At 37.5% G+C, this 13814-nt stretch overlaps 2 protein-coding genes across 3 annotated transcripts; both read left to right on the top strand.

Annotated features, from left to right (window-relative positions):
• Positions 1-96: 96 nt before the first annotated feature.
• Positions 97-10157, top strand: LOC137385476 (receptor-binding cancer antigen expressed on SiSo cells-like). Of its 2 annotated transcripts, none has more exons than XM_068071943.1 (5): positions 97-175; positions 5774-6017; positions 6308-6526; positions 7626-7715; positions 9607-10157. In XM_068071943.1, the coding sequence occupies exons 2-5, from the start codon at positions 5814-5816 to the stop codon at positions 9805-9807; spliced, it is 714 nt and encodes a 237-aa protein (XP_067928044.1). In that variant the 5' UTR covers positions 97-175; positions 5774-5813; the 3' UTR covers positions 9808-10157. The 2 variants fall into 2 exon arrangements, with proteins under 2 accessions (XP_067928044.1, XP_067928045.1); XM_068071944.1 differs by having other exon boundaries at positions 111-134.
• A 1838-nt stretch (positions 10158-11995) lies between these two features.
• On the top strand, positions 11996-13607 carry LOC137391694 (alpha-2C adrenergic receptor-like). The gene is made up of 2 exons (XM_068078257.1): positions 11996-12465; positions 12992-13607. Exons 1-2 carry the CDS (start codon positions 12035-12037, stop codon positions 13605-13607), a joined length of 1047 nt encoding a protein of 348 aa, XP_067934358.1. The 5' UTR covers positions 11996-12034.
• Positions 13608-13814: the final 207 nt, after the last annotated feature.

The raw sequence follows: 13814 nt of genomic DNA on the forward strand, positions 1-13814 counted from the left end.
ATGACATATTTGACCTTGACATATTTGTAGCGCTAACATAGCTAGTTGTAGGTAGGATTTATCATAACTGATACTAGGAATATCAGCTGCGAGATTGTGCTAAATTCACCTATTGAAATGGTCAAACGGATTTAGTAAGCTACAAAGTTTATATATATGAGCAATCTTTATTGTGGTAATTAATAGTCATATTTTTTGGTTCAATTTAGGGCTATTCTCCTAAATGAATGTAATTCTGGTTAATTAATGCAATAGTACGCCGATTGTGTGCATTCTTTGGATATGCTAGGAGCTTTTACGCATTGCTTAGATAGTATATGACGCAGCTTTCTAATTAAATTATATCAAATGCTTTTATTATAAACTGGCATATCAAAATTGCCCTAACCCTTTCAGGCCTAATTGAATAGCTCAATATTTATAGCCTGTTTACAAGTAATGGACACAGTGTCAGGCCTGCCAACCCAAGAGTGGGGCAATGCGTGAGATTTGGTTTTGGGGCAATTGATGTATCAATGATAGTATATATAAAATTGTGGAAATTGGGGCAAAAATCTCACGCATTTCCATTTTTTATTTGATGTGCTTGCGTGAGTCTCACGCCCAATGCGTGAGAGTTGGCAGGTATGCCCAGTGTCACTAAATGACCACTATTTCTATTAGTTTTATTTTAATACTGTTTTTTATTCAGGAAAAAGACATATCTAGCTACATTTCTGTATTAAAATAATGTAGTTATGTGAAAGTTGAAAAACTTTTATAAGCAAAAGACAAAAATTGTTTCAAATCAGTAACCGATTCACGACAGGTACTAGCTACTAAAAGCATGATGAACAACCTTAACTTGGCAAACTGTAAGGTTAGTGTGTAAGTACATTTTCTAGGATAAGCATCTATCGTTATGAAGATTTGTGCATTTCCAAGCTGTGATAATCATGATTATGTAAAACGTGGTTGGTGACTGCATTTAACTGCTATTGAGTAATTGTTATTGCCAATATGCATAATTTAGCAGCAAGTAGTAAGGCTGATTGAAATATAATCATACTACATCAAAACATCTTACCAGGCAAAAAAACTACTATCATAGCAGTCAGACTCAGTCAAGTAGTAAAAAGTATAGTTATTGTTTCAATGTTTTTTTCACATTATATTCAAAGTCTAGTACTTACCTCTAAGTAAATCTTATAATCCCATCTGCTCCTGAAACTTATTCAGAGCTAGTGGTAAGGTGATAAAGTTGTACTAATGAAATTATAACAACATTGTTAAAAAAGAACATTCCTCAAATTTGGTCAATATGGTAGATTTTTCTTACATTGACTTCGAGAAAAAGCCTTATTGGTCTGTATTACAAACTCTAACCTATAGCAAACTGGTATTAATTTAAAAGCGTAGAATATGTGCCTTCTGAATATTGCAACAAAATTACGCTAGAGCGAATAACTTTTGCACAAATCGCTAGAAAAGTCGCTCCCGAATAATATGAGAATGGACCCAGGGAATATTAACTTCTTTTTGGGTATTACAGAAATAGGGTTTAAAGCACATCGATTACATAAGTACTGTTTCAGCTTATTCAGGTCCTTCAATATCTTGGCTTTCAAATGAGCCATTGTTTGACATGGTGAGGCAGACGTTGGTTGGTGTTTATAGAATTTCTCCAGAGAAATTCTATTTACCACAGAAATGTTCAATGGTATAGGCTTGCAAATTATGAGGTCACAATTTTCATATTTGGTGTTGTGTGCTCTTACCGCTTATTTATTAACTACGATAATGACGCTAGTGGCAGGCGAAGGTAGGAAAACTCCAGAGAACTAATGAAGATGACAAAGGTATCAGTGTCATTAGCTCTCTATGTACAGATTATTTCGATGATAAATAGCTCAGATTCCAAGCACCATACTATGTTTTCCTGATGATATTATGCACTAGCCCTCTCTTTTTATTGTGATGTTGAGGGGCACGACTGAAGCTAATTAATTTCAAGCATCGCATGATCTCGCGAGTGTGCAATTTACATATAGTCCTATGGCCACGCCACTGCAAATCACAATTTAATCGATGTGATTTCATTACCTTTATCAACCACAGTATATTTATTGAAGCATAATCATGTTTAGAAAGCAACATAGAAAGCGATACGAATTACCAACAGGGGCATATAAAATGATGTGATAATAATTACTATAAATGTTTAAAATGAATGAAAGGATGAAAAAATCAAACTCTAACAATCATCCGAAATCTATTAACCCAGAACATGTGTTTGTATTGGTCGGGTGTTAGCACGATTCCCGGGCATTGTTGATTATATAGAATCCTAGTTTATTATTAGCACTCTCTGGGTTTAAGAGCACCGATTGTTACAGAAAAGCACACCCTCAATGGCAGCGAAAGGGATCGACGTAAGGCTAAATGCTAATTATGACATCACATTGTGGGAACCACAACCAAGTTTTTTTATTGCAGGACATACTTTTGACACCCTGTTTTTCATAGTTTTAGTATTCTTTGTGTATTGAGTACAGTCTCATTCGAACGCCAAGACTCTGAAGTACTGAAATATATGATAAAAGTACTGATATAATTGATGTGCTTTAAAGAGTTAGTAAACTAGAAAAAACCAAAGAAATAAATTTTCCAAAGCGCTATAGAAATCCCTCCCATTTTGGGATTTCAATCACTGTGGTAATTTTCGAGCTACTGGATTTTAAAAGCTTCTAGGAGCTAGAGAAAAACATGGCTCAATAATTTTTTCTGTCTATATTAGTTTCTTTGTAAATATGACACCTAAAAGACGATCTAAAAGAAAAAACTGATTACACTACACAAGTTTTTTAAATGAGTAAAGCTAATAAAATATGAGATACAGACACTTCTGTTTAACCAAGGGCAAAACTAACAATGTTTTTTTAATCTTCATAAGTTATTCAAGATCTTGAAAGATCCAAGGCAAAAGAAATTTTTCAATCAGAAATTAGCAAATGCAGAGTCAGCTTTTTCGTAAACCGATTAAAACCAGATTTTTTGAATGGCGAGTATAAAAAGATGACTCAAAAAGAGCTTCAACTATCAGCAGACCAGTGAGGCCTCGTAGATGAGGTTTTTTCCACCTTTTCTCAGAGGACCTTTGTTTTATACACGAGTTCAAAGGACAACCTTGACTGGCAGTATTTTACGGGATACTTCTATAAACGTGTATATATTAAGCTGTATCAGAATAATTATCTTTTATTTTTGTGCACAAGGGATATTCTTGTGCCGGTATTATTATTACAATAAAGTTATCGTGTAGCTTTAAATAGGCCAATCTGTTTTGACTAGATAATTACATTGACATTTAAAAGATACTGCAATATAGCTTGGATATTTATAAATGATGCCCAAAAGAGGCTATGCAATCACAGATGAATCGAGATTTGCGTTCACATTATTGATGCATAAAAACGGCTATTTAAATAGCAAATTGAAAAACAAATATTTATGTTCAAAAGAGACAAGACACCAACCAAATTAAGAGTTAAGAATCTATTTAGGAGAACACAAATCTGATCGAAGTCCTAGACAAATATCATAGGTCATTCACAAATTTGCTGGATTACTGTACACAGTTGACTATCGTATAAGAGTACATGTATTTGAAGGTGTAGAGAGCTGCTTTACCAGATGAAAACCAATTCTTTTGTTACGCGATGACCTCAATCAGCAGTGCTACCCTTACACAGAATTTATCACACCAAAATTATTTTTATACTTTATTTTGATCATCGTATTATACATAACATGATATTATATTACTCTATTGTTTTCTCATGTAACAAAGCTATTTGTCACAGTTTTAAACACAAATGTTTCTTTCCATTCAGCCCATGCACTTTTTAAGACGCCACAACACTAAACTAGGAAAAACTTCAGCAAGTTAATTACAACTGTCTAACTGACAGTTAGACCATAAGAGCAGCCTCATTAATTTATTTTATAGGTCTTCAGCGAGCTATTGCAAAATTAACAGGTGATGAACTAATATTTTAGATTTGTGATGAATAACGAGAAGCTTGTAAACTAGTTAATTGGTGAAAACTAGGTTCTCTACTGTTTATGAGATTGAAGTTGTCAATTTATAAATAGATTGATTATAATATGTTCATATTTGATATGGTAAACATTAGATGGATTAACTTGTAATTTAGAGAATGGTCTCTGCTTTTTAGCTCGCATTTTAGTAATACTAGCTGTGAGTGCATGTATACATGTACATATACCGATTACGAGAAACGCGTTCTGCAGGTCCTTCGACGCCAACCAAATGACAGGAACCAAGTCGGCGCAATAAATATGTACACACTGCTGGCAATAAGGTACCCAGCAGTCATAATAAGGTAGACTGGGGAAGTCATCAAGGAGACAGATACAGCAACTCACCACCTACTGACCATACATGAAGCACTATACCTAAAATCAGATTCTGCTAGGTTATATCCTAATAAAAAAGATGGAGACAGAGGGCTCAAATGTGTACAGTGCCTATGCAGCATCCATGACCACCATAGACAAGCTAGTAGCTAAATTTCACTTGATTGCTATGACAATAGAACTACACACCAATGATGAGGAAGCTAACCAGCACACCAAGCCCCTCTATGGTCTCTACCACCAACTTGTATCCGAGATTGGTGAACTCAACCAGACATATATATGCCTGAACAAAGAGGAGCTAAAAGCCAATACAGAGTAGCTAATCATAGCAGTGCATGAGCATGTGCTCCCAACTAGACTACTCCAAACACAGATCTATAACACTAGAAATGATCGTAGATGCAGGCTGTGCAAGGATGTGCCAGAAACCGTCCAACACATCATCAATGAATGTGTTGCATGCATGAAGCTAGCCAGACATGCATACACTGAATGGCATAATCGTGTCACTGGTGTAGTGTACAGGGGTCTGTGCGATATGTATGGCCTCAATAAACTACAACACTGGTCGAAAGCTCTAGAAAATGTCAATGGGAACAACCGTGCTAAGCTCCTCTGGGACTACTACATCTAGGCTGACAAGCATGTCTTGGCAAACCAACCAGATATTGTAGTGGTGAACAAGATAAAAAGAGGGCTAATAGATAATTGATATAGCAGTACCTAATAACTACAACATAGCCATCAAAGAAAAATAAAAAAGTGGAAAAATATCTCCCACTCTGGGAGGAGATTGGAAAGTACTGGCATGTAAGGGCAGTTGTAATTCTGGTAGTCATTGGAGCGTTGGGTGCAATAACACCCGCACCTCAAATGTGGCTTGCCCAAATACTGCCAACAATCAACACAAGTGTTGCAGAAAAGAGCGCTATTGGGAACGACTAAGATCTTGAGAGGAGTGTTCTAACTCTCAGGTCTCTAATAGGAGACGTGAGGTCGAGTAGTTACAAACATAATTTATATATAGAAATGAAATTAGTAAAGTAATAATAAAAACATGTTTTTATTATCACTGTAACTTAATGACGCGTGAACAGGGTCAGCCCTGAGCCAGTTCAGTAATAAATTGAGTGATACAAATGTGCAATGTAATTCACTTTAACTTACTGTAAATTTAGTTTATATTTATTTAATTTGTATATTGTGTTATTCAGCAGTTTCGTTATTTTACATGCACCTACAAAATTGTGTGTTTCAAGAATTTTTGGATGCCTCTTATCAGAAATTATCTTACGTGTCAAAGTAAATATTTATACCACTTTATTAATTACTATTACCACTATTTTTATAGACTCCCTCTTTGGTGTCGTGTTGGATATGCACAGCAAGCAATGATTGCCACATTAACACGATTCTTCAAGTCTTTGCTGCTTGGGCTTTCATCTCTCATTTCACGAGCACTCTGTTTTCTTAATCGAAAAAGACGAAACTCTGGTGCTATTCTTCCTACACATATACAGGATGCTGATGTGAATATTCCAACACATGTGCTCTCTGATAATTTTCAAAATCATTCTCCTTCAAATGATGCTCTGGTTAGTAGATGTTTTGCCAATTCGTTACTATACATCTTTGGGACCAGCTACATGTTAGAAAAATATTTTTACGCCCTAAAAGTTAAGTTGAAGTGTTTTATACATTCACCACATTCACAGCAGAACGTCTTATCTTCTTCCCTCATTTTAGCTATACTCTATTATTTATGTATAATTGTAGATCATGTGCTCAACCGAGTTTGTTACGTAGTACATAACCAGTAGATTTTTTATTTTGGTTATTGGCTTCCTAACAATGATTCAATACGCAAAGCGATTATATGATGTAGCTATCGCAGGAGCAACTGCAAGACAGCCCCATCGTGGAAGACTTACCTGAGGAAGGATACAGTGAATGGGACACTTGGGACAAACCTGTTGCCTCTGTTCCTAATTCAGATTCTCAGCCACAAAATGTTTCTTCCAAGCAACCAGTAGTTGAGCCCGAACCAGAACCTGACTACTTTTCAGACCTCGGTTTAGCTCCAACCATACAAAAACAAAAGAAGGTAGAACCTTATCACCTACTTCACTCACCTTATCACCTACCTCACTCACCTTATCACCTACCTCACTCACCTTATCACCTACCTCACTCACCTTATCACCTACCTCACTCACCTTATCACCTACCTCACTCACCTTATCACCTACCTCACTCACCTTATCACCTACCTCACTCACCTTATCACCTACCTCACTCACCTTATCACCTACCTCACTCACCTTATCACCTACCTCACTCACCTTATCACCTACCTCACTCACCTTATTACTTACCTCACTCACCTTATTACTTACCTCACTCACCTTATCACCTACCTCACTCATTTAATCATCCAATAAAGATAGTTAATGAATAGTGTTGTTGTAGTACAAGTATTTTAACCAATCCAAGTCTGTAATAACAAGTTGTGATGAGATATCTTGGTCTCTATTTGGGGTAATTCCCTCTTAGTTTAGCTGCTAATATTAATGAGAGCTTAACTCCCTCAGCATGTTAAACTGCCATCTTTTCCGAATGTCTGCATGGATTTGTCTGCATGCAAACACCTAGGATTTTGGAGATATATACCTATCATAGATATATTCTTTAACTTCATGTGATAAGGTATGTAAACATTTAGTAGCAAAGTATACGCATTCATGGTAAAAGTTATATAGCTAATATCTACATATAATTTCATTATAATCATGAATAAAATAATAAATATTTGGTTTTTCATTTAAAAAAAGGTATTTAAAGATATATTTTAAAATTTATATGCTTATACGATGATTGCATGGTTTATGCACTTCAAGCATATATGAATATTAAAATATATGTTTACTTCACAAAAATCATGAATTATAATTAACCATATATTTATCACAAGTAGAAATGTTCATATTGCAGGAACCCATGGGTAGTTCAATTAGTATATGAATGTTGGTTAAGACTATCTGTTGTGGATCTATCAGTTTATATAAAGATTGTTGATCTATATAAGTCTGTTTTATCTGTCATCTTTGAATGTGTCGCAAACTTATAGAGCCTTATCCACATTTTCTTTGCATCACTTTTATTTGTTTCGCAAAATGCAAGTCATTTTTTTATATACATTGTAGGTGCTGATAAAATCTTCTGGAGCATCTTCTCACCAGGCATCTCAAGGCTCAAACAGACTTGCATTCAGCCCAGACTCAGCTACTCTAATGGTAATAAGTACCTCTATTTTCAAGTATTGACTAGTTTGCGTGTATTATATGAACACGGGCATATAGGCTAGCATTATATGAACACGGGCATATAGGCTAGCATTTTAGGAAGTTGGAAAAAGAACTAAAACTATTTGTTGGAATTACTTTATGTTGTTGAGCTTATAGTCGCGGAGTGTTTTTGGAGCTGCCAGAATCAAATTATGGACAGCGAGCGTTATTGTACGCTATTACATGTAGAATAATGCTGAGGTGTTGTCCAGATGCTGTTCCAATGCTGCTAAAGCTCTATCTTCTATAGGCCTAGTGCTTCATTTTGGTTTTTCAAAGTTGCAACGAAGCAAACATAGTTAATTATTTTCGATTTAATTGATATTAAGAAATATTGTGCTCAAACTTCTTATGAGCTGCTGGTTTGAAGCCTGAGGCTTTTGTGCATTTTAATTGCTTATTATAGTATTTGCTTCTGAATTTGAATTTTAAATTTTATTATTATGGCTTTTTGTATTCGTTAAGACCTAAAACTTCACACTGCAGGTTCTATAAAGCCTTTAATTTTGGAGTTGCTCTACTTGTGCGAGACGTAGTTGTTTATAACTGCTAACTGAGCTGCCATTGTGTGTCAGTTTTTCTTGCAGTCACTTGCTTCTGATTAGTCGTGCTGTTTAGATGGTTTAGACTTAGAGTCTAGTAACCTTTGTACTCATAGACACTGTGAAGTCATACACGCAGTGAAGTCATAGATACACTGATGTCATACACACCGTGAAGTCATACACACCGTGAAGTCATACACGCAGTGAAGTTGTACACACGGTTAAGTCATACACACCGTGAAGTCATACACACGGTGAAGTCATATGCACGGTGAAGTCATACACACGGTTGAGTCATACACGCAGTGGAATCATACACACGGTGAAGTCATACACACAATGAAGTCATACACACAGTGAAGTCATATGCGCGGTGAAGTCATACACATGGTGAAGTCATACACACAGTGAAGTCATACACGCAGTGAAGTCATACACACGGTGAAGTCATATACGCGGTGAAGTCATATACGCAGTGAAGTCATACACTGTGAAGTCATACGCACGGTGAAGTCATACACATGGTGAAGTCATACACGCAGTGAAGTCGTACACACAGTTAAGTCATACACGCAGTGAAATCATACACACAGTGAAGTCATACGCACGGCGAAGTCATAGACACAGTGGAGTCAACGCACAGTGAAGTCATACGCACGGTGAAGCCATAGACACGCTGAAGTCATGTAAACAGTGAAGTCATACACAGAGTATAATTATAGGCAGGGTGAAAGTTTAGCTGTTGTCACACGCATATACCGTAAAGGGCTGCCAGACTGGTAAGAAGCTAACTTGAGGGCGCGAGCTGACAGGCTACAATTAAATCGGTGGATTACCCCAACCGAGGCTTTTGACCTTACAGGCTTTGGGTAGATTGTTGTGTAGCCATGACTTTATGATAATTTTATGTTATAATTATAGTGTGGGTCATTTTCTACCAATCACTGTTATTTTCTTCTGTAAATATCTTGTGTCCTAACAAAACATCATTAATTGATGTAATATTACATGCAATAAAAATGAACCGGAATACAAAATCCTCATCAAAAAGTAGTAATACAAATGAGCTTTAGCTAGTACTTAGTAGCAGTCACAGCAAGCTGTCTTACATTTTCCTCAGCTATCCGTGTCGGCCATGCTTGCAGCTAATCCAATCACACTAATCTTTCCACTTCCAAATTTAGCATTTGTTCGTAGCGAATCAAATCCGAGTTGGAATCAAAAAGATTACTGGCGTCTGTTCAGCTTTAGTAACCTCGACATATTCTTATTGTATTGTTTTGTTTATTTGTTAGACAACAGATCTGGAAGAGTGGGATGAATCGGGTGGTGCTTGGGAAGATGAGGATCTCACGCTAGAAACTGAACAAGCTCTGCGCCAGACTCGTAAGGCTGAAAGAGAGCGACGTATGGCTGAGCATCAAAGGAGAAACCAGGAGAAAGAGCAAAAGAAACAGTCAAAAGACACGGGTCGTTTAGCTACAAAGTTATCTTGAAAAGACTTGCTCATTTAGGTCAGTTAAGTTGAGAGGCCTTTATTATACAAAACAGCCTAAAGGCGTATTATCACCGAGTTTATGTTCTCAGTGTACTGAGGCTATCAATAGTATGAGGACTCTTCTGATTGGGTTGTTGTCTATGATTGCAACAGCTAGCAGAAGACACTGTTACCCTGCGCTGCCATAATTGCAAGCAGCAGGCATTTTTATCTTGTGCGGACCTAAAGATTATGCTCTCTCGTTTATATTCCTTAATATTACCAGTAACTAATATTAACTGCTTCCATTCATTTTATTCCTTTAACCAAATTTGTCTGTATATTCAAAATACATACAAATGTATTTTACAGACACTGCGTCACATTCCACCTTCACAATTTAGAGTTGTGTCGACTTCACACTTTCCATTCCCTTCATTCTGCTGCATTGCAAATACCAATCAGGAGTCTAGCCACTGCCTGTTGTTATAAGCTGATTATATGGGCATGCAATTGCCCCAACGATAAGTCAGTCCGCTCAGATCAAAATGTTAATTTAGTTTGTAAAGTCTTGCACGTTATAGAGTCACAGAGAGTAAATGCTTGGATTGTTCACAATCTATGATTGTAGGCTTGGATTAAAATGTTTCTCAACTTCTCTAAAGAACTATGCACCCGTAATCACTGGTTGTAATGACTGCCGGTGAGGCAGCCCAGCACCTGTTCTATGCAAATGTACATCCATACATTGTACCCTTTTCACTTCATTATTTTTATCATGAAATAAAAGTATATACACAGCCTTTTCTCTAAGGAACAGTTGTTAACACCCTATTGGGATGGCAATAAAGCCAAGAGCCAGAGGATGTTAGGAGTTTCTGAAGAGAACTGTTAAAAAGAAACCAAAAGAGATTATTTCATATTGACTGACCAAAACTACATTAGTATGTTTGTATTCTCTGCTCATTTTTAATTGGCTTAAAAATGTTTTCCGAGTATGCAAAAAATATGCGGTAAGGAAAGCAGATTAACCCAAACCAGCCTGCATGCGGGAGTTTTCAGTAAGATGTCCATGTCCAGAGAAAGACTTTCAAAATATTGTATTAAGGGAAGTGATAGTACACTAAAGAATAGAACTGTTAACCTAGTGATTACATCTTGAGCAAGAGGTGAATAGCGGGTTGGTCAAAGACAGTTATTCATTTGTTGTTGTGCCTATAAACTTACATGAATAGCGTTATTACAACGTACGGCTTTGCCCAGCCGTCCTCTAGGACGATGTCCGCATATGAATCAGCACATTTACACCTCTGTATAATTATCTCTTGTAAAGATTTAACTGTCACCTGTATTGGATGCAAGCAATACTTCTATGCCAAGTGAAGGGTGCAGTGAACGCTGCAGAAAGCAATGAGGATATATATTAACACCAGCATGCCTTTACTTGGGTAAAAGATCACGGATCTATGCCCAATACGGTAAGCCTTTTTCTAAAATTTCTGATTCTTCAACATAATTTGTGCCGGGCATATGTTAATGTTTTTAAAATGACACGAAGAGAGATTATTGTACAATTAAAAGTTAATAGGCTTACATAGCTAGTGAGTTTTACAAAAGGTTCTGTCAGGTTGCTCCAACCTGTCAAGCAGCTGCTGGTAATGACAGAGTAATTAGCAGATGCCTGCAGCTTCACACGTCTCTAGCTAATTACATATCTTGTGCAATTTTAATTGGTAGGCGCCCGAGGTGCAACCCTTGTAGGATAGATCCCAGGCTATGATCTAATCATTCAATCAATATAAGCTACTGCGCATTATGAGCATGCTTCACTTGATTGAATATTGGCGAGGGCGACTCTCCCTATACCAAAATTGAACTGCCACTTTTTACCACCATTTGGTGATGGCATGTTTCTTTCCACCATAGGATGACCACCATCGATCCTACCATCTTAGAACTAGATTGCTTTTTCACAGCAAGAGTGTACTGCATCAACTATGAAAGACAACATTACCGCAGCCCTTACCAACCTTCTGACAGGAGTTAACAATTTTACCACAGACGCGCATAGGCCAGGCTGGAGGGACCATGAACTGCACGATTCTATACTGGCTGGTCTGTTCATTGGACTGATAATTTTTGTCATTGTATTTGGAAATAGCATTGTGGTGATCGCAGTAATCAAAGACCGCCACCTCAAGAGATCTCACCAGAACAAGTTTATCCTATCATTGGCAGTGGCTGACATGCTGTTGGGAATATTCATCATGCCCATTTCGCTACACCTTCAGATTCTCGGCCACTGGGCATTGAAAACCGTTCTGTGCAAGGTCTGGCTTGCCATGGATGTATTTCTCTGTACAGCCTCTACTCTCAGCCTTGTAGTTATCAGTGTGGACAGGTACTGGAGTGTAACCAATGCCCTCGAGTATCCCCAACTACGCACCGCCAAAAAAGTAAATATTGGCATTGTGGGTATATGGCTGACGTCAGCGCTAGTGTCATTACCTCCACTAGCTGGCTGGCAGGCCGAGCCTCTCTTAGAACATGATGCTAAGCCACAGTGCAACCTGAGCGATGAACTCGGCTACATTATCTACTCTCTTACAATATCTTTCTACATTCCTCTTATCATCATATTCATAGCTTATGGCCGAATCTTCCAAGTCGCTAGAAGGTAACGTGTTTCTTTACTACCTCTAGTATAACAAGAAAGGGACATGTCCATCTTGAGGATTTCATATATGATTTATTGTATGCGTGCAGCGTTAGTTTAGTAAAATAATATTGAAAGGATGTAATAATATAAACTAGACTTACACAGTAATTATTTTTATATAGCCATAGCTACAGACGGTAGTTTTTTGAAAGCAACTTCAGGTAGGTCATACACTCTACCAACTCTGAAAATATGACACATTCTAATAACGTCTACATCAATTAATTGCTTGGCAGAATGATTGTGCCTACACATTATCAGTAATTTAATTGAAATAACATTTTTAAACACCTGTTTGTGGAGTGTGTCTAAGCGCCGTTATTGAGTTTGAAAGCTGTTAATAACTTAAACTAGTGAGTGGGTATGCTGACTTGGCTGATTACAAACACAAATATTACTGCCAAACTATTCATCTGTCATTCATCAATATTAGCGATTGTACTTTTACACTATTCGTACACTAAACATACTTTGTGACATTTAGGAGAGGTAAGCAACACATCAAACTGGGTACTATCCAGAATACTGGTGCAACTGGAGAAGGTAAGGAAACTCATATGACAGCTATGGATGCAAGGCCATCGACTGATTCAAACAATCTGACAGAAAACAGTGTTACTGACCCTGCAACTTGCAGCGAGCAATCTCTGATGAACCACAACATAAGAGAGACAAGCCAGGAAAGTGCTACCCATTGCGATGAGAATGAGCACACTACCAGAAAGCTAACATTCTTCGCCTCTCGATTCATGCACCGATCATCAAAGATCAACTCTAAAGATATTCGGCAAGTCGAATCGATGCTGAGAGACCAACAACAGGCTAAGAAACTGCGGAATCAGCGAGCGAGGGAGCGACGAGCCACTATCACCATAGCCGTCATCGTACTCGCCTTTGCCGTTTGCTGGCTGCCCTTTTCATTGGTTTACCTCACTGACAGAATCTGTAATTGCGGAATGAGAGAAACAAAAGCATTCGCAGTGATATTTTGGTTAGGTTACTGCAACTCAGCTGTGAATCCTGTACTTTATAGTATATTTAATCGCGACTTTCGGCACGCCTTTATGAGACTTCTCTGCAAACAGAAGAAAGGATGGTGAGGTCAGTATTGAATATCGATGAAAAATCGAATCTCTGCTAGGTAGAAATTTGAGTCAATCAGCCGATGTATAACGTAGATAAAAAGCGCTGGTTACTAGTGGCAGTAGTATGCTGGTTGGTGCAGGGGACTGTATTGATTAGATAAGATGGCCCTGCACATTCTCTACTTCCTGCTCATTGTCAAGAAGAATAAGTGTGTCTGTGAC

The sequence above is a fragment of the Watersipora subatra genome, chromosome 1 (assembly GCF_963576615.1).
Source record: "Watersipora subatra chromosome 1, tzWatSuba1.1, whole genome shotgun sequence".
Classification (NCBI taxonomy): domain Eukaryota; kingdom Metazoa; phylum Bryozoa; class Gymnolaemata; order Cheilostomatida; family Watersiporidae; genus Watersipora; species Watersipora subatra.